The following is a 19,499-nucleotide window of genomic DNA, read 5'->3' on the forward strand; positions in this document are numbered from 1 at the left end:
ATATAAACATAAACCTGACCAGGAAGTACCTGAAACTAAATTAAATCAAAGTCAGCTTGTTACCTGATCAGAAAGAGCGGGAACTCTGCTCCTGTTCATGAAGAGCAGGTCCATCCCCTCTACATTCTTCCTCCTCCCTCTCCTCCTCTTCACCACTGGCTGGCCATCCAGTACTCCATTTAGCCTCATCTGACTAGAAAGATCTGCAGAAAAACCAGCCTGTCAGCTTTGATCTAGTTTGTAGGTAGTTGAAGATGTTTATGTGACATGATTCATCTTTGCCGTACATTGTGGAATGCTTTAACATTTGGGCACATTCAGTTAAACCATTTTTGTGACTCTTGGATTCTTATGTTTACATGGTTGAGTCCAAGTCAGAGTTTTTCAGATGGCACATATTTTCACATGAATGAATTAATCATCTTTTGCTAGGCTGCAGAAGATAATAAATTAAATCAGTCTTTTACACTTTGCTGCCATCTAGTGGTTGTCAAGCTAATGCTCAGTAATGAACTCAACACGTTACATATTGCAAAGATCTTTGGGCCTTTGCTGTGTTTTAAAATAACTCACCAGTTTGGAAGCTGCACTGTGGCTTAGTAATGTCAGCCAGGCCTGTATCTGAGGCGCTCTGCAGCTCATGAAGCCGGGCCAGGTACTGCTGCTGGGCATGAGGACCCTCCTCTGACTCCAGGGGCCTCTTCAGAGGTAGACCTTGTTTTTGGAAGGTCAGTTTAAGACCTCCCTCCTGCTGCACACAGAGAACAAAGATGTCAGACATAAGGAGATAGATAAATAATCAGAGGGAAAACAGATCAAGACATAATCAAGGAGAACCCCTGGTGGTTTAATTTAACCTCTTAGAAAAGGTTTTGCTCCCCTCTTGATCCAAACCAAGAATGAGAAATAATAAATCAGCTTTTGATTTTTTTTGTTGTTGCTTATGCTTTAAGAAGAAATAGCTACATTTCAATTAATTTAATTAAGTAAAATTTATCTAAAAAAATCGCTTACATTAAGAGGACATCATTTGTATATCTGTGTTAGTAACATTGGGACACACAGACACGGGAATGAGGAGCAGCTAGCAGGGCAGTGGGTTTAGTCTAGTCAGAGTTCACACTGAATTGGGAAGCCATGCTGAAGAGATAGTTGCTGTCAGCTTTTAAGGTTTTAAAGGTAAAAAGCAGCAAGTGTTTGAAGGTGTAATTTGGGAAAAGATCAATTCCAAATGGAAACGTAAATACAAAGAAATAAATGAAAGGAAATCTGAAGCCTGTCAAGTTAATGGCCACATGTCTCGATGCATACTTGAAAACACCCACAGACGAGGGCTCCATTTCAATCAGATTATAAGCACGACCCCTTCAGTATAGAGAGGCTTCAAACTGAACTCATTATGTTCTCATGACTGAGTGATTTGTGCTCATGTAATCACAGCCTCAGAGCCCAATTCAAATTGAGTGTGTGGGAAAAGAGAAGAAGGCTGTTATTAAATTAATCTCTCCTCCTGCCAGGCAGTCAAAACCACTAATCATACCCAAAGGAAAGAAGGAAGAAAAACCAGAGAAACATGCTGAATGCGGCAGCTAACACCAGTCATGGCAGCAGAAGTGTGGTAAGGTCCTAGGATTAGGGCGAAGCAGAGGGAGGAGGAGGAACGGAGATAAGGGAGAAATCAACATACATCGTTTAGTTTTACTGAGAACTCCTTGTTTTCTGCAACATGCTTGGTCACCTTTGACCCCTGTGGTGAGGCAGAGAGGTCCTCACTCAGGCTGTTGTCCAGCAGCTTGGTGGTGTAGAAGGAAGCCACTGCACCTCCGGGCTCGTACACCCGACGTGTTCCTGGCCACTTGCCTTTCAGCACTGCCTGGCAGATGCTGTCCAGGCGGTTGATGATCACACGATCCTGAAGTAACAACACGTTACTACCAGCACAGTCAAACTCTTTGTTCATTCATCTGTTACAATATACAAGTTAAACAGTCTCTCTCTCTATCAAAGGAAGCTACACTTATGATCTAAAAGCTTCCCTGGTCATGCAAATTCTTCATTAGTCACAAGTGTTGATATTCACATGAAAAACTAAGAGACCTTAACATGTACAGACCTTTGGCCAATAGGAGGCAGCGAGCATGTACCCTCCCCCCTGGACAGGATGTGAGGGGGTGTTGATGCCATTCTCGTCCACATGAGTGTCTTGTGTTTCATCCTGTGTAGTGCTCAGAGATGCCACACTGTCCTCATCAAAACCCTTGACACTTGTTGCTGCAGGCACTGAGGATGTGACAGGAAGGAGACATTAGATAGAGTGTGAAGCAGCAGAACACAGCAGGAGAAAAAAAATGCAAAAGCATCAGGTGACATGAAAAAATCTGTTTGTCACAAAAGTTTTTGGTAACTTAAATAGAAGAATAACATGTACTCACCTTTCTTCTTTCCTTCCTCACTATCACTATCATCAGAAGAAGATGAGGATGAGGATGAGGATGATGAAGACCCAGAAGAGCAAGATGAAGACGAGGAGGAGCTGGACCCAGAATGTGATGAGGAAGAAGAGGAAGATGATGAAGAAGAGGAAGAGCGTGATGAGGAGCTTGAAGAGGAGCCATCTGAGTCAGACTCTGAGCCTCTCCTTGCCTCCCTGCGCCCTCTCTTGCTGGATTTCTTGGGTTTCCTCTCAGAGGAGTTGGGTGTGAGAGGTTTGGTTCGTGCTGCCACCATCTTCTTCTCGCTGTCCCTCACCTCAGTGATGGGCTTCTCCTCCAGACCCGTGGGAGTGGCTGGTGCTTGAGGAGGACTCCAGCTCTCTCCAGGCTTCTCCTTGTCCTCTTCCCCTTCTGAGGCTGGCTCCACTTTGGGCACAACAGTGCCTGGCTCAGTGTCTCTCTGGGCAGATGGAGGCAGCGGAGAGCCTGTAAATGCTGAGCTGCTGGTCTGGCACTGAGGGTGTAGCAGTGGGGTGGATGTGCATGATTGCTGCTGTGTAGCTTTTGTTTGGCTATAGTTGCGTTGGGCAGCCATGAAGCTGAGCTCTGGGTCTCTCAGGATGTGGTAATCTGTCCGACTGACGCCATGTTTGGCTGCACCGATTAGCAGGTCGCGATCATGAGTGCCTGCTTCCCACCACACTGGCAGGTCAGAGCTCATCTGGCACAGCGGCAGACGCTCATACAGTGATGAATGGCGGAGGACTTGCTCCCTCACCTGGCGGAGCAGCTCTACTCTGTACAGAGTTCTAGACGCTCGCTCCTCTGTGATGGGTTGGATGTTCAAAGACGGGTCCACAGCAGAGTCTATAAGAAACACAAAGAAAGTAAAAAGGGATAGAGTGAGTAAGAGGAAACAGAGACCTCCACTCTTGAAGTAAAATGTGAAGACCTGTCTGTGCCTGGGGTTAAAACATCAGACTGTTTGCCTTTCACAAATGATTAACCTTATCTTCCTCTGCCTCTGGACTGTTGAGCCAGCAACTCTTAAATGTAAACAGCCTGCAAAAATATTCAAAGATATTATATATATTCTAAAATACTGCATAACCTAAAGTCATGTTGATTACACCATAGTGTAAAAAGTATAGATCGGACTTCAGAGACGGCTCTCAGCTTAAACATATCACAACATATCCCAGTGTATTCTCTTCCATGCAGACCACATCTTTCTAAACACAAAACCAGTATTAAGATGAACAATTATTTAAAATCAAAGTGAATTTATCCAAACTGCAAAAATGTCATGAATAAGCCGTTTATTGATCCTAATTTTTGCAGGGTACAAAGACAGATGTGAGCTTGCGTGCATGTATGAATAAGCTGGCAGACTGCTGACCTCCTTCTTTGGGTGGCAGGCGACACACCCTTCGGCACATGGCGGTAAAAGCACACAGGTATTTCTGCAGGCTCTCATCAGTCTTCTTGTGCAGACGAGCCATCGCTCTAAACTTGGTCCAGTCGAACCGGCCCAGGCTTGGGTCAAAAACAACACCAAATGTGGAGACCACACGGTAGAAGTCAGCCTCTTCTCGCCTGGTCCATCTGGGGAAATAAGAAAATATATGTCTTTTAACTCTGCAAACAGAATAATCTTTATTTCACAACCTCATGTCCATCTTTTCCATTAACCCATCAATGTTTGGGCCAATATTCAGTAATTTTTTTTACAAATCACTGAACCTTAACGCCAGGAATACACCAGACACATCTCTGGCATATTGCAGGGACCACCAAACAGCTAGAGTCAGGAAACAGAGGAGTTCCCTTAAGCCCCACTTTAATAATGAACCAGTCCTTGTTCATGTTTGGCAGTACAAGTTCAAACCTGATGACTCCTGACCTTACTTAGTTGTTGTACTCAAGCCAAGTACAATCTGTTTTTGACAGTTTGTTTTAATTTGAAAGCCACTGGTTTCCGTGCACAACTTCCTGTCCACTTTAATCTGCTTGTTGTAAATTGATGATTGTCACTACTCCAGCATCCAGCAAAAACAGGACCCTTGATCTGATAGGTCCAGCTCCAACTTGTATCTGGTGTATTTTGGCCGTTGCATGTACTGACCTTTGCTGACGTTCAATCTTAGCCACCATCTTGGGGTTCAGGGTGTCGTTGAGAGTGGGGGGTAGCGGGCAGAGTGGAGCGGACAGTATCATGGCTGGCTGGGACTGAGACTGGGTCTGATGGATGTGGAGTATCTGCCGGCTCTTGGTGAAGCGTTGTGAGGCTGTGATCAGACGCCTCAGCCTGGCTGTCAGCACTGAAGATGAGGGCCAGTAAACGGTTTCACCTCCTGTCACTGGAACTGCATCTGGATCAGAGCACAAGATAGTACAAGACAAATGAAATGCAAATAATCAGACTGCAAAAAGAAGATGCATGGAAAATATACTTCATAAAATTGTAGACTGTCTCTTGCCTGTAGAAAGCTTCTGTTAAAAAAAACCCTGATCGTCTGTTCTGAATAAAATAATTAAATACTCACCTCCGGCATTGTCAGCGACAACTAAGTCTCCAGGTGAAGAGGCATCATCCTAAGAGAAAAATTAGTTTGTTGTAGTTTTGAAAAACTTAAAGCAGTTCATTAGGCTTTGAGACCACAACTGATCCAAAGGGAGTTAACAGACAAGCTTAGATCAATATATTGTATGGTATTACATGGTAAAGTGAGGTCAAATTGTTCAGCCAACAGCCACACTTGGTTCATGTGGACTTACCTCCATATCATCCTTTACCAGGGCTGGAGCAGGCTTGTACTCTGGATCATCCACATCCCTATAAACAGACAGAGTTTCTGTGATTTTTTGTAATTGACAACACAACCAACACAGTCTTAAAAATTCCTGGAGTTATGCACGGAAAAATAAACCCCACACAGTTTATAAATCAGGATTGGTGCATTGCACTCACCCATCCATGAAATCATTGCCTCTCTGTTCTGCAGCGATGGCCTTCTCATCTGGTCGCCCCACACGCTCTATGAAGCAAAGGGCTGGGTCTGCACGTATAGTGTTGTACTTCTCATAACCTGTGCATGCACACAAGGATCAGCAAATAACAAGTCAGCAAAAGATAAAACATGGAAACTCTTAGATATAATTCAAGAATATACACAAGCTGCATGATTTCCCACAATCAGCACAAAGTCTAAATGTTCAGTTGAAACTTTTTCTTTTTTAAACAAACTTTTCAAAACCATGAGTCCAGGAAAACTCAAAATAACAGGTTAATCACAGACTGCAAATGTTTAATGTCTGTACTGGCTTTCATCCCTTTGTATCGATGACACTCATATTTTGAAAGTACAGCAAAGATCAGCTTGGTCTCTTTTTCTGAGTAACATTATTAAAGCAATAAGTCACAGTAAGAGCTCACGTTTCTTACCATGCTTAAAGATGCCCAGCAGCAAACATTTGTCAGAGATGGCATCCCACCACAAGGCTGGCAGCTCTGAATGGTCGGGGTCGGGCACCCAGATCTTTATCTCACTAAAATGTAAGAGAAGGAGAAAGAGAATTCGCCAGTTGCCAGCATGGACATGCATAAGATGCAATAAAGTAGATCTCTTCATATGAGCCATGTCATTCAGCCCTTGATCGACAGACAAACTCTTCAGGTTTTACAATTTAATCTAAGTTAACAAAACACAATACAGTGCCAATATTGTGGAAATGTTGTATCCTGGAGTATTTATCTGTTAATGTAAATAACTGTTTAAACTCATATTTGAAACTGTGGTTTTCTTTATATTAAATTACTTCTAATTTTACAGTGTGTCACTATTTTAATTAAAATAAGGCAAATAAATGAAATACATAATATAATGACATAAATTGATTTCACTGTAATAGTGTTGTTAAAGATGCCTCATCAAAACTCGACGTCTCGCTGCCAAAGTCTGAAGAAACACTCATTTTCACCAGCAGGTGGAGCTCTAAAACCGTCTTGTTAATTTAGCAGAGGGTTCTTCCTTCCTTCAACAGGTGGATACCAGATGCCAACGATCACACTTGCCACTTGAACTGAAAAAATTGTGACTTCATCTTGTTGTTGGTACAACAGCTATAAATACATAACAATTCCCAAAACATGACCCTATAGTGTTGAATTAAAAGCTGCTAAATCTATCTGACTGTACGATTTAGGAATACAAAAATCTACAACCTTAACTGAAGAAAATAAAAGAGATAGGTGCAACCTTGCTGTTGTAGATTTAAGTGGTTTTGTGACAAGCTTCTGGAGCACTGGGAAAATGTTGGTAAGTTAAGGACTGGATATGTATTGTAAGGTGTGAGGAGGTCAAAGTTGAACTCACCTGGAGTCTGCGCCATCCAGCACCTTCTGGGCCTGGCTTCCTATCACCTCTTGTTTCAGGTAGTAGAGCATTCTGACCCTGAGCAGCACCCTGCACAGAGAAAACCCACTGGTCACAACAAAGCCCTGACCATGAACAAACGCTGAGCGAGTACAAATGCTGAGCGAGAAACGCACGCGCACGCACACAAACAAACACACACACACATACGCACAAACACTCTGACCTGTTGAACACAATGCAAAGAGATAAAATTCAGCCGTGATCCACCAAGCAGAAAAGCATCCATTCTGATAAATTTGTTATCATTTATATGCTTCCTATGCCTGTGATCTGTGTGTTCAGCTGCTAATCATAAGCTTTCGCCACAATACAGACTAAGCCAGATCAATTAATGTGAATTATGGTTTGACTGAAGTCGACATAAGTGTATAGGCCTCACAGGGAGTCAAGAGCATTTCCACGGCTCGGCTCTGACGACTGAATGAACAGTCAACAGTCTCTCTCCAGTCGTCATGTGGTCGTGCTCTGGCAGTAGATGAAGGCTGGGAAGCCGAGGCTGACAAGGTAGAGGGAGGCTGACTCACAGGGGAGACATTAGCTCTGTGATGCATGATCACACATCACAGCCAGCAGGCTTTGAGCGAAGACACAGTCAAGTGGTGGGAAATGTGTTTGCGCCGGTGTGCCAGGCTGTAATGTCTGGTACGCCCTGAGATTTTGCATTTTGTCTGAACACAAAATGATTATTAAATTCTGTTGTGTAATGTCTGCTGTTGGAAAATTCAGCATGGAGGTTTTAAGGATTTCTGGCATCGGAGCGAGACTCTGTGGAGGATTTGCACGGCTGTGTAGCTATTAGCCGTCTTACAATTGTTCTTCTCAGTGTGGTGTCAACTGAGAGGATACAGGGTGCTCCTCTGACACTGTCAAACGATGAGAGATTTCTGAATGAGGCTCTCTACAGCCTCCTGTTAAGACAGATGAGAAAATTACCCTCATGGAGCACAACTAACCGTGTCAGCAAACAACTGAAGTCTAAACAGTTTTATAATTAAGAACAAATCCAAGAGCCTGAAAAAATACCTCTCAAAACGAACAGTGACCCTCGCTAATAGTCTGTACTTGAAGCCATTTATCAAAACTTCTGCATTCATTTCACTAAAAGAATTGTGGACTGCTTTACTCACTGATAAACTATTTCATACCAGGCATTCTTTCTTTTTCGTGCTGTAATTCAGCTAAATATTGTTCTCAATGAACTTAAAACCCTTTCCTGATTCATAGACAGGAACATTTCCAAGGCTGTCTGTCTGTCAGAGTGATGGATGTCTGTGGTGACCTGTCTGCACTTGTGGCTCTGGTAAATTCAAAGTCTTGAACTTCCTCCTTCCTCCACCCTCTATCCTCCTGTGTGACTGGACCCGCCCAGGAGCAGCTGCTGCTTCCTCTGCCTGTCAGCACGGGCCTTCATCGCTCTTCTTCCAAGCCTTTGTTAGTCAGAGAGTGTGCGTGTGTGTGTGTCTATGTGTGTGCAATGTGGTTCAGTCAGAGGCTGCGCAGGATCTCAGCCCAGTCATACGCTGTCTTTTAGAGGCAAATAAACCAAGCATGCATTACACGAGAGGCATGCAAAGAATCCCTCATGATCTTTTCAAAGAAAACAAGATCTCAAGTCACTGTTCAAATTCTGTATCAAAAACACATAAACTGTTCAACTGTATCCTACACACTGCAGACAATCTAGTTTTTGAATACTTTTACAGTAAAGAGTGAAAATGTGATTCTGCTTGAATAAAAACTTGTTGGTCCACTTTTTATATTTTTCATTCTGTGTATGAGTTCTGTCCTACTTCAACTGTTCTGTTAAGGAGGCCAATCAACACCTCCTCCCCCATCCCTTTCTACCCCACCAGTCACATTCCAGGTCCTCGGGGTGAAAAATGCAGAAGTCAGCAAACCCTGCTGGCAGTGCGTCCCCGTTTACCCGGTGTGTCACATATCAGATAATCCCTGGATTCAGCACAACTGGACCGGGAAACAAAGGAGAACTTTCTATGGAAGCTGCAGCGCTCTGCGTCCAAAGCCCAATGAGCATGAGCACCCGGTTTAAAAAGAGGCAGAAGCCATCTATTCAGCCTGATATCTCAGCAGCCCATGTTTTGATAGCAGCCATCTTTTTCCCTCTGTCTGTAAATAAGAGAGATCTATGGTGGCCATTAGCTGGGCTGAAGTCTCATTAACAATCATATCAGTCAGCTGGTCTCCAAGTGATGAGTGTCCGTTAATGAATCAGTCTGCTGTCAGCTCCAATAGATGTTTTAGTGCCTCCTAATTACTGTGGCTTGGAGGTGCCATGGTTAGAATTTGAGCCACGTGCAAATTGTATTTTCATTTTTCACTTAGGCTTCATTCTATTAAAAATAAACTGATACAATCTGTGCAAGAGGAGAATAATGACCACCTGCCAGTTTCTATAATAGCACAAAGGTTTAAGCACAGACAATCACACACACTCTCTCTCCCACAGGCAATAAAACAAACCAACCCTTACCTATTAATCACCATGTGTGCTGTGAACAAGTTAAAGCCGGGAAACAAACAGCGCTACAAGTGGCTCTTTTTTATCTCATGAATCTATTTTAGATCATTCAGAACATTTCTGTACTGTAACGTGGTGGCTGCAAAAGCACTCTTGTCTGCCTGTAGGAGAGCAAAGTTCATTCTTTTACTCTGATCCAGATGTTAAGTGAGTTTGACTGAAGTGTGAAATACAAGCTGGGTGGAATGAAGAGCCGCCTACTTGTTGCAGTGGTGTTTGAGGTGTTTCTTGTAGCCATCGTCCTGAAGCATGTGCTCTGGGTTGTGTTTCCGTAGCCACTCTGCTTTGTGAATGTCAAAAGAGCTCGACTGGGTCTTCATCTTCTTTCCCTTTCTGCCACGAGGCACTGGGGCTGACAAACCTAGAGGATACAAGGAGATGGAGCATTGTCGGTGAAGTGGAGGAAATGCAATCTAACCTCTTGATGTGTGTTGAGATAGGGCTTGTGATATTCAAGCTACAAGTCCTGAGACTCACCCAAGTGGTTCTGCAGCTCTTTGGTTTGTCCATCTTCAGTAGGGGCGATCAGGTCCCACATGAAGCTTTTGATTTTGTCGTCTCCACGGTAATGGACCAGGCAGTAAGCCAGCAGAGCCCTGCAGATGGACTCCACATCCCACTCTGTTAACTGCTTCTTAAAACGCCCATGGTTTAGAATATCTTTCCAACGACCCCAACTGGACAACAGAAGGAAAAAGAAATTAAAAAAATCATTTCTGAAGAAAAGTTCCTTTTATTTTTCACAAGTTTTTAGAGCACACTTGTATCATGGCACTTAATTTAGGTGGCAGAAGTCAGCTCACCCATAAACAAGCAGGTTCTTCTCTACTCTAAAGCACTCCGTGCGTCCATAGCTGTTCAGCCGATCATAGTTTCGCCTGAGCTTTGGTTTGGTATCATCACTATCGCTGTCGCCCTCAGAGAGCTCGGCTAATTCATCCTTTGTCGCACTGAATGGCCTTGTCTGCTTCCTGACACGAGGAGTGTCGATCACCAAGCTGTTCTGTAGAGAGGGAACCGAGAACAAACAAGACTTTTAGTGAAATGTCTTTTCACAGATGTGCAAAGGCTAAAGATTAACCTCCCTGTTAATGTCTCAATCATGCCAGGCTTTGTAAAACCAACTGTGAATCGTATGACGTACTCTGCCGTTGACCATTTCCATGTCAATATCAGCCTTTTTTGCCCATTTGTCCCAGAAGTTGGGGTCATCCAAAGAGATGTCTGTGCGATTTCCAGATGCTACAAAACTAGCCTGAAAGCAGAAATATGAATCACAAATTAAAATATGATTGCATTTGTAATTTGAACATTACATTTTAAAAGTACCATATGAAATGTTGAACGTATAATTTATCTTGTATGACATGAAATGAATGTTAACAGAACCAGAACTAAATAAAGTTTGTTAGAGCAGTTTTTGGAGTCTTTGACTGTCACCTTAGCAAAGGTAGATCCTCGTCCTTCAGACTCGATGGTGATGGTCTTTGTCCTGCGCTGGAGGATTTGGTCAATATCCTCCTCACAGAATTTGGCCCCTTCATCCTCCTCATCCATGATTGCCCCATATGCACCACGTCGTAACAGGTCCTCAATCTCCTTTTTAGACAGCTGCTGCACAGCCTACAGGAGAAGAATGTATTTCAGAAATGAAAATTAGCAATATCCACCCATTATCTATATGAGGCATCCCATTCAGAGATGGAGGAATTAGCGATTTTGAGTCACAAAATTGATCAGTTAGAACATTTAACAGCATGGTACCTAACACTACACAGATTGGTATCCTTAAAAACATTGTAGTTCTCATGACACACACAAACTAAACATTTAATCAAACACACACCTGCTGCATTATTAAACTTGTCCCACTAGCAGCCCTGAATCTAACTGCAGCAGCTGTTTATGAAGAACAATCGATGTGGAGGCCTGCTAATGGCTCAACTTCCTTATACTTGAGATAATTCTCAGAGGACACCAACCTCAGTTAAACATCCACCTACACATTTCACATGTTGTTGACACACTCCCTCACAAAGAGATTAGACTCTAATAGGATTGGTTACACTTTAAGTAGAAATCTCAAGAGCAAGCTCCAAGTTTGAGGGTTTGAGCACATTTGTTTTTCTTTGTTTTCCGTCTTGTTGTCTGCCATCTGTTTGTTCATTTAGGAGTAATGATATCATAAACTGTTGACTTGTATTACTGTTAAAACAACAAACAGAAGAAATCTGTTTTTTTTTCTGTTTTTTCTGTTTTTGTGAATTCACTCATTCATTCACACACAGTTAAAGATTTAATTCACCAATAAATCTGAAAAAAAAAAAAAAAAACTAAACAGGGCTGTATTATTATCATGGTGTAACATCAGACTTATGTGGTTTCTGGCGTCTTAGTGTAATCATTTCATAGAGAGATGGTTGATCAAAAAATATTAATGTCCAGCTAGAAATGAAAATATCAAACATCCCTTCTCTTTGAAGATGAAATGAACTAATTAAGCATGATTAATGATTTAATTCTCCGTTTCTGTTTCGAATCATTTGGAAAATTTCCCAAACTTACCCCTCCCCCGGTGCCTCCTCCCAGACTGTTGTCTCGCCCGCTCATGCTTTGCAACACTGCTTTGTCCAGGCCCAGCTTGAGGCTGGCTCGATCGAACATTTCTCTTTCATACGAGTTCCTGGTGATCAGGCGGTACACCTTGACTGCCTTGTTCTGACCGATCCGATGGCAGCGAGCCTGAGCCTGTAGGGACATAAAACTGAGTAGAGCAGCTATATCTTCAGTTTGAGTCACCCATCTAGATTAAGGCATACTGCATCATTGATTAACATTTACACTAGATCTTGATTGGACAACATGTAAAGCATTGCATTTTAACATTTGTTTACATGAACAGATGTCGGACAAGAGATAATCAACAGGAATATCTAATGCCACAACATTCATAAAGGTTTGCTGTGACTTAGTGCAGGTAGTTATGTCGTACCTGCAGGTCGTTCTGCGGGTTCCAATCAGAGTCAAAGATAATGCAGGTGTCTGCTGCTGTGAGGTTGATTCCTAGGCCACCAGCTCGTGTACAGAGGAGGAACACAAAGCGCTCTGAATCAGGCTTACTGAAGCGGTCTATCGCTGCCTGCCGCAGGTTCCCCCGAACACGTCCATCTATCCGTTCATACAGGTACCTGCAACACAGATCATATGAACCATGGTGGATGTTCATTGCAACAAAACCACTGAATCTGAAATATATACACAAAAAAGTCTGAAAATATTTGGTTTATTTGAGGATAATTAGTCAAATGAAGCTTTGTCTGATTTGTTCAAACCTTTACTAACTTGGCAGTATCCTACTGATACCATATGTTTATTTGACTTTCCTTCAACCCGCTGTAAACAACACACTTGAAGACAACTCTGGGGGTGTTATGCTCTTTCATCTTGTGTCCACTCTCATCTCCTCCCACAAACCGACCCCCTGCACTCCCCAGGGTAGTCAAGAGAAGACTCACAGAAAACACTGTTTGTCTCATGTAGTCAAGCCCCAAGGGCTTCAATAACCTGCTGCTGAACCCTGTCTGAGGTCTGTGCTGCACAGCACCTCATGTGTTTACAATAGTTCAGGGTTTGCGCCAGCTGCTGGTGAGAAGCCAGAAGAATGGAAGAGGTAGAAATGGACACAAAGTCAGGATATAGAGCTCATATTCTGATGCTGATAGTAAAATTGTATATTATTACTCTATGAGCTTGATAGAAGTCCAAATTACTGGTCAGCACCATATCTACCTCTGTACCCTGTAGAGGGATCCATGGGCAAGCTTATCAACTGTTTTGTATAATAACAGGAAAAGAAAGATGCTGCCTTTAATTTTCAATACCAGTAATCATGTTGCATGAAAGTGAAATGTCTTTATGTGTGTGTACATTTTTTTTTTACTTAAAGTTAAAGCCACTATAACAAACAAAACTACAATGACTGTTCCTGACTGACGGGTATTTTTTACTCAGCATTTCAAAAAGTTTTCGTGTTAAAATTCACATTCTCAAACTTGTGGAGCACTTTTAAGTCTGAGTTTTACAGAACAATGTTCCTTCTTTGTTACCTTCTCTGAATGAGGTAGTCTTCCAAAATGTCCAGGCAGCGCACCATTTGGGAGAAGATGAGCACCCTATGCCCTCCAGCCTTCATTTTAGGCAGCAGCTTATCAATAAGGACCAGCTTCCCTGCAGACTGTACCATGGCCTGCAGGTGAAAGTCCATGGCAGTGGGGCTGTACACCTCCCTGAAGTCCTCCAGGATCTTTTCCTCAGCCCCTGACACAACAAAGACAGGAAGAAATCAGCAACAATGTTTTTCTTACTTTATGTGGTTTCATGCATTACTTTATTAACCCAGATTTTGCGTGTCAAATCGTAGAGACCAAAACTTCCCTCAGTTCATGTATGAAAAAGAAACAGTGGAAGCATATCTGCAACAAAGGCTTTTGCTATCACTGAATGTTGGGGTTTCAGACATCCAAATAAAATGCAATTTGACTTCATAAGTTCAAGGATATGTGAGGGGTACAGATTTCATTGTGGTACTGTTTTAATTTGGATGGGAGCAAAAAAAGTGATAGATTCAGGGATGAATGATAAGATTTAAATGACTTTTTGAGGTACAATTACCAGGTGTGGAGTCTTGTATAATTGCCACTTAAGGTACTAAATTATAGTGAGCAGCTTAATCTTCTAAATTGAGCACAAAACACCATCTGAAGACTAAACAGGAAATTGTGGAATTGCAGACCTTCTGCTGCGATGCTTGCCAAGATCACAACTTAACATTTCAGTACCTACATTAACCTGTATTTAAGCAATGATAGATACCATCCTACCTTTGATGAGGTAGGGGTGGTTGCAGCACTTTCTCAGCTCCATCATGGTGTTGACCAAGTTGGGCATGTTAGCCTGACCAGCTCCTTTAGCCAGGAAAGAGAAGTTCTTCTCAAGGATCGCTCTGTAGTATTTCTTCTGAATATTTGTGAGCTCAACCTCGATGATTGTTTCCTCTTTAGGAGCTAGCTTTTTCTCAACATCCTCCTTCAATCGACGCAGCATCATTGGTTTTAGGATACCTTGAAGCTTTTGTACCTGTGGGCCCAGACGATGATACAAACGATGATTTTAGTCCAGTAAAATGGTTGAAATTACACAGTTACTTTGTAAGCCTTGGTAAGATAAAGTGGTTCATTGGATGAGTGAAACTCTTGAACTCATTTTTGTTATGATTTCGATTGATATGGGTTACAGCTGAGAATAAAAAGAAATCCTGTGTCTCAAATTATTAGAATATTTACCATTTGATCAAAAGGAAAAAAAAGAATTTGAGCTAGACAAAGGTCAAATTCTTGCATGTGGCATGACACAGGATGAACACCCTCTACCACAGCTAAGGTGTTACTAAAGCCAAGTTTCATATAGTAGATGCTTTCAGCTTGTCTGTATTTGAAAGTGGATGTTTCTCATCTTTCTATTGACAAATACCCCACAATTTTTCTGTGGGGTTCAGGTGACACAATTTGGCTGCAGTATTATGTACAAGAATATCATGGACTGAACACCATACGGAGGTAGTTTTGGCACAGTGGACAGGTGCCAAGTCCTGCGGGGAAAGGAAATGAGCATCTTCATAACAACTGTTAGCAATCACAAGCATGAGGTGCTCTAAAATTTCCTGCTTGACAGATTTTTTGACTTTGGACTTATAAAAAAAACAATGGATCGACACCAGCAGATTACATGGCATCACAAATCATCAGATTCTGCTGGACTTAAAACAGCTTGGCTTCTGTTTCTCTCTTCTCAGACTCTTGGACCTTGAAATGCTAAATTCAATTTCCATTTGAGAAGGGAATTTGGACAACTGAGTAATAATACACTTTGTTTTCTCCTTAGCCCAGATAAGAGGCTTCAGACATTATCAGCAGTTCAGGAGTGGCTTGATATCAAAACCAGACCTGTTGACATCCGTGGTTACACTGGTTGCACTGGTTGCACTGACACCAGCTTCAGTTCCCCCAAGTTCTTGAAGTAGCTTTTCTTAACAATTCTTGGTTGCTTCTACATTTTCCCCACATTTTATTCCTCTCTTTAAATAGTCTGAACTTTAACTCAAAATAAAATAATATGTTGAGATACCCATTTTTTTCTAATCTTTTTGAGGTGTAGGCCATAATCCTGAAAATTAAAGAGACAAATTCTTAAAACATTTAAGTTTATGTGTATTGAGTCTATAGCATATAACTTTCTTAACTAGCATTTTTAAAATGCTCAGCTCTTTCACAATATCTACTTTTTGTTTCAGACTTTCACTCATATGCATATTCTTATGACAGCACCAGCATGTATCCTTGTAATATGTTGCCATAGATTTAGTGTGTGGACTTACTATTTTTTGAATCTCTGTGTTCGGGACTAAAACCAGTCTTCAGTAGTTTTTCCTTGTATTTGATACACACCTCCATATCCAAAAATCAAGAGTTTGTGCCAACAGTACAGCATCACAGCTTAGTAACCACTAGATCCCCAGAGGCAGGTCAGCTTTTCCCAACCACTCTTCTCTTTTTATTGCGCACACAGGCTCCTGTCTAACATGAGTTATGTCTTGAAGAGTTCAGCATTAAAGTATCAGCAACTTTCACTATGAAAAGGATTTCACATTCCTCCTGGCACAATAAGCTTCTAGATTTAGTACCGCGTGGTAAGTGCTAGATGCTTCAAATATTTTAACTTTCAGCTTGAGTACCAAACTCCCAACATGCACTAGTGGTCTCTCCTTGAGCATCTTTTTTACCTTCAAATAAAATGCCAAGTAGCAATGTCACAAGGCAGAGTAAAAAGCTCAAGAGTTGTACCAATACAATTTCATATCAGAGTAACAAAGTATTTTGTGGAGCTATGAGCTCTATGCATCAGCAAAATCACCTGCTCCTCAGTCTTAAGGTCTCCAAACTCCTGCATGAAGGTGTTCTCTGAAGGGAAGCGTGCCGGCTCCAGGAAGTGGAGTAGGCTGAAGAGTTCCTCCACAGTGTTCTGGAGAGGAGTACCTGTCAACAGGACCTTGTGCTCCTGCAAGAGAAGAGGTAGTTTTATTTGTCAGGAGCTCTCCTAAAATGTAGATATGTTCAAATAAAACTTGATTCATTGTATGTACCAGGTTCATGAGCTTGAAGCCCTCGAGCAGCTTGCAGTTTTTGTTCTTTAGCCGGTGGGCCTCGTCAATGATAACACAGCGCCACTCTATGGCATTCAGCTCTGGACATCCTCCCAGGATCATCTCAAAAGTGGTGATAACTGCTTGGAACCTGTAGGCACCTCTTATTACACGGCCCTGGAAAAAAGGGGAGAGATACAGGACAACTTTAAAAACTGAACGTTAAACTTTCACAGAAAAAATCTCAGAATTTTGAGACTTAACACTGAATTGTTTTTTTAAAGAAGATGTTAGATCTAACTGTTCATAAAGATGTGTATACTTTTCTTTTTTTAAGTTTATTTATTTTGAATCACATATTTACAAGCATGTATAAATAGTATTAATTTGTAATTAAACAAGAGAGTGATTCTTGATTTCATGTTTTTATTAATTTATGCAGAGGAAAAAAAATAAGTAAATAAAAAGAAATCTAAAAGAAAATAAATAAACAAACAAGAAAAAAATGATAAAAAAATGTGTAAAAAAGTCATTTAGTTTTGTAGTTATCAATGACGCTGAAAGGGTATGGAAGTGTTTAAAAGAAGGAGGTCTTGAGTGTTGTTATTCCCACCTGCTTACCAAACAAACCTACTAAAGTTGTAGCCCCATGCTTCTGATAGAGACACGCATGGCTTACTTTACTTGACATTTAACTGTCAATCTGAGGGAACATCTCCTGCATCTGAAATTATCTACAGCACAACCAGGACAGAGCCCAGGCAGTGGTGAGTCGAGCTGTTTGTTTATTTGTTTGTATGTCTGGGGAGGCTTTGCTTCATCCCGCCTCTCCATTTGTATCTATCGCCTTGACAACACTCCTCTAGGGATACTCAGTTATCCAGTAACCTCCTCCCACAGCCAGCCAGCCAACAGACTGCTGTGGAGGAGCCTCTCTCTCTGATATGCCTGAGCAGCGCTGACAGAGAGCTCCCCTTGGGGGCTGCTGCTGTGACATCACAGGCTGCCTGGGAGACAGCCTGGTGGCGGCATCGCTCTGTTCTGCTCTCGTTCGGCTTAATTCCTCCCACGGTTCGTCTGAACGCTAAGAGCCTCTAACTGCCTGTTGTGGCACATCACATGGCCTGCCAACCACAGGAAGTCTCAGCCCATGGCTCACTAGCTACACAGCAGCTTACGTATTGTGAGGCATGCGGCCTTCTTTGAATGAAGTTCATATAATGTTAGTACCATCAGCCTACTGTAGGTAATGATGTTCTCGTGCTCAACAGGTTCGGCAAGCCCAGCTATCTAAGACTTCTACTGTACTGAGACGTAAATTTAAGATGTCCTAAAAAATGCCATGACTGAAAAATAACAGGTCCCAAAAAAATCATACATTCACCGTTTTTTCCACTGTATGTTTTCAATCAGACCTTTATTTATTTCCTGAAGTATTAGCTTCTGCAGGCTGCTTTAATGTTCTCGACTAATAGTTTTTCTTCTGTAATATTGTTCTGAATGAGTTTTGATCACGAGACCACAGACCCTCTTTTGATGAATAATACAGGCTTCCCGTTTTCTTAACACATCATTTCATTATTGAGAGGACTTAATGCTATTCTGGCCTTTAAATTGACCTGAAACTGCTTTCCATTCTGAAGGTAAGAGAATTGATGCTGCTTCCTGCCCACCTGTCTTCAAAAACATTTAACTCAGGTGGGTAAACTGAACAGAAGCCTTCAGTTCTTATCATCGTCTGTATGTTTTGTGTGCGACAATTCCAGTGTATGTATCTATGACCAATACAACCTGATACAAAAATACTAGGCCAGCTCTTTATGATTTTCTTAAACTAAAAATCAACAGGAATGAATAAACAGACCGACAGCTGTAGAGAAGTAAGTACTGCTTTTTCTAAAAACATGTTACAGCTCTGGTAACACAAAATGTTTAAAATATATGGATGAAACTCATAGAACAAGTGTGTGATGAACAGTAAAAAAGTAAATTCTTCAATCCCCAGGAGTAAAGTCTTGATAAAAATACCTTTGCATTCTTCTTAAATATGGAAATAATCTCTTACTATTGGAATGACAGGAATTTGTAGGCTACAAAGACGTGTGTGACTGGATTTTAAAAAATCCAATTTTGTCTTTCCAACAAAAAATTTCACAGGAGCGTACTTTCATAAGTATTAAGTAGCTTTTCCCTTTAGAGCTCCACTACTTTAAAATTCATCACCTTGAAGGAAAGTTAAGTTTTAGTGCTTGAAACATGCAGTAAAAAGTGAAAACAATTTACCTGTGCATCCCTGAAATACATCTCGTACTGTTGGAGCATCTGCCTGCTGACCATGCTTCCGTGATAGACAATGACATTGAGATGGGTCCATGTTCGGAACTCGCGCTCCCAGTTTGCTATGGTGGACAGTGGGGCAATGATGAGGAATGGCCCTTTAATGCCCACACGATAGATCTCCTCTAGGAATGTGATGGACTGGATGGTCTTCCCCAGGCCCATCTCGTCTGCCAGGATGCAGTTTCGTCTGAGGGGTTGAGATAACAAGGGTTACTGGAAAAAAGAGTGTCATGCTCTGTTCAGATACGTACAAAATCTGTTGTTATGAGAGGAAAAATAAGGTGATAACATGAAGAAATAAAAGCACAAAGGGAGGCAAATCAGAATAATCCCATAACGCTTAAATAATAAACAGTAAACAATGGAGGAGAAGAGAAAATCATCAGCAGTAATAACAGTCCAAAGAGAGGAGAAGCAACATAATGGCAAATACAACTGCCTGTGCTGCGTGGTGTACTCCAGCAAACCATTTATTCAGCTGTCCAGTGGGTGGGGGTATTATATCTTGATGCTAATTGCAACGTGCAGGTATTCCCACTGGCCTCTTAAGC

The 19,499-nt window shown here is 41.8% G+C and overlaps 1 protein-coding gene across 6 annotated transcripts in view; it reads right to left on the minus strand.

The window, feature by feature from the left end:
• Positions 1 to 19,499, minus strand: part of chd9 (chromodomain helicase DNA binding protein 9) — a 67,305-nt gene that overhangs the window by 6,301 nt on the left and 41,505 nt on the right. For 3 of the 6 annotated variants that reach the window (XM_074665606.1, XM_074665602.1, XM_074665608.1), the window contains 24 exons: positions 18,892 to 19,135; positions 16,609 to 16,785; positions 16,380 to 16,523; positions 14,291 to 14,546; positions 13,517 to 13,727; positions 12,403 to 12,598; positions 11,976 to 12,158; positions 10,851 to 11,033; positions 10,555 to 10,665; positions 10,214 to 10,413; positions 9,888 to 10,087; positions 9,612 to 9,771; positions 6,809 to 6,898; positions 5,878 to 5,981; positions 5,404 to 5,521; positions 5,211 to 5,268; positions 4,979 to 5,027; positions 4,558 to 4,804; positions 3,832 to 4,037; positions 2,433 to 3,299; positions 2,114 to 2,280; positions 1,688 to 1,912; positions 574 to 751; positions 64 to 203 (listed from right to left, as the gene is read on the minus strand). In XM_074665606.1, the coding sequence (XP_074521707.1) occupies positions 64 to 203; positions 574 to 751; positions 1,688 to 1,912; positions 2,114 to 2,280; positions 2,433 to 3,299; positions 3,832 to 4,037; positions 4,558 to 4,804; positions 4,979 to 5,027; positions 5,211 to 5,268; positions 5,404 to 5,521; positions 5,878 to 5,981; positions 6,809 to 6,898; positions 9,612 to 9,771; positions 9,888 to 10,087; positions 10,214 to 10,413; positions 10,555 to 10,665; positions 10,851 to 11,033; positions 11,976 to 12,158; positions 12,403 to 12,598; positions 13,517 to 13,727; positions 14,291 to 14,546; positions 16,380 to 16,523; positions 16,609 to 16,785; positions 18,892 to 19,135 (4,714 nt within the window). The remainder of the gene's footprint in view (positions 1 to 63; positions 204 to 573; positions 752 to 1,687; positions 1,913 to 2,113; positions 2,281 to 2,432; positions 3,300 to 3,831; positions 4,038 to 4,557; positions 4,805 to 4,978; positions 5,028 to 5,210; positions 5,269 to 5,403; positions 5,522 to 5,877; positions 5,982 to 6,808; positions 6,899 to 9,611; positions 9,772 to 9,887; positions 10,088 to 10,213; positions 10,414 to 10,554; positions 10,666 to 10,850; positions 11,034 to 11,975; positions 12,159 to 12,402; positions 12,599 to 13,516; positions 13,728 to 14,290; positions 14,547 to 16,379; positions 16,524 to 16,608; positions 16,786 to 18,891; positions 19,136 to 19,499) is intronic. The other 3 variants (XM_074665605.1, XM_074665604.1, XM_074665603.1) reach the window with 3 other exon arrangements.

Source organism: Halichoeres trimaculatus, unplaced genomic scaffold (genome assembly GCF_033239565.1).
Source record: "Halichoeres trimaculatus isolate MK-OKI-2021-1 unplaced genomic scaffold, fHalTri1.1 fHalTri1_scaffold_3, whole genome shotgun sequence".
NCBI classification, from domain to species: domain Eukaryota; kingdom Metazoa; phylum Chordata; class Actinopteri; order Labriformes; family Labridae; genus Halichoeres; species Halichoeres trimaculatus.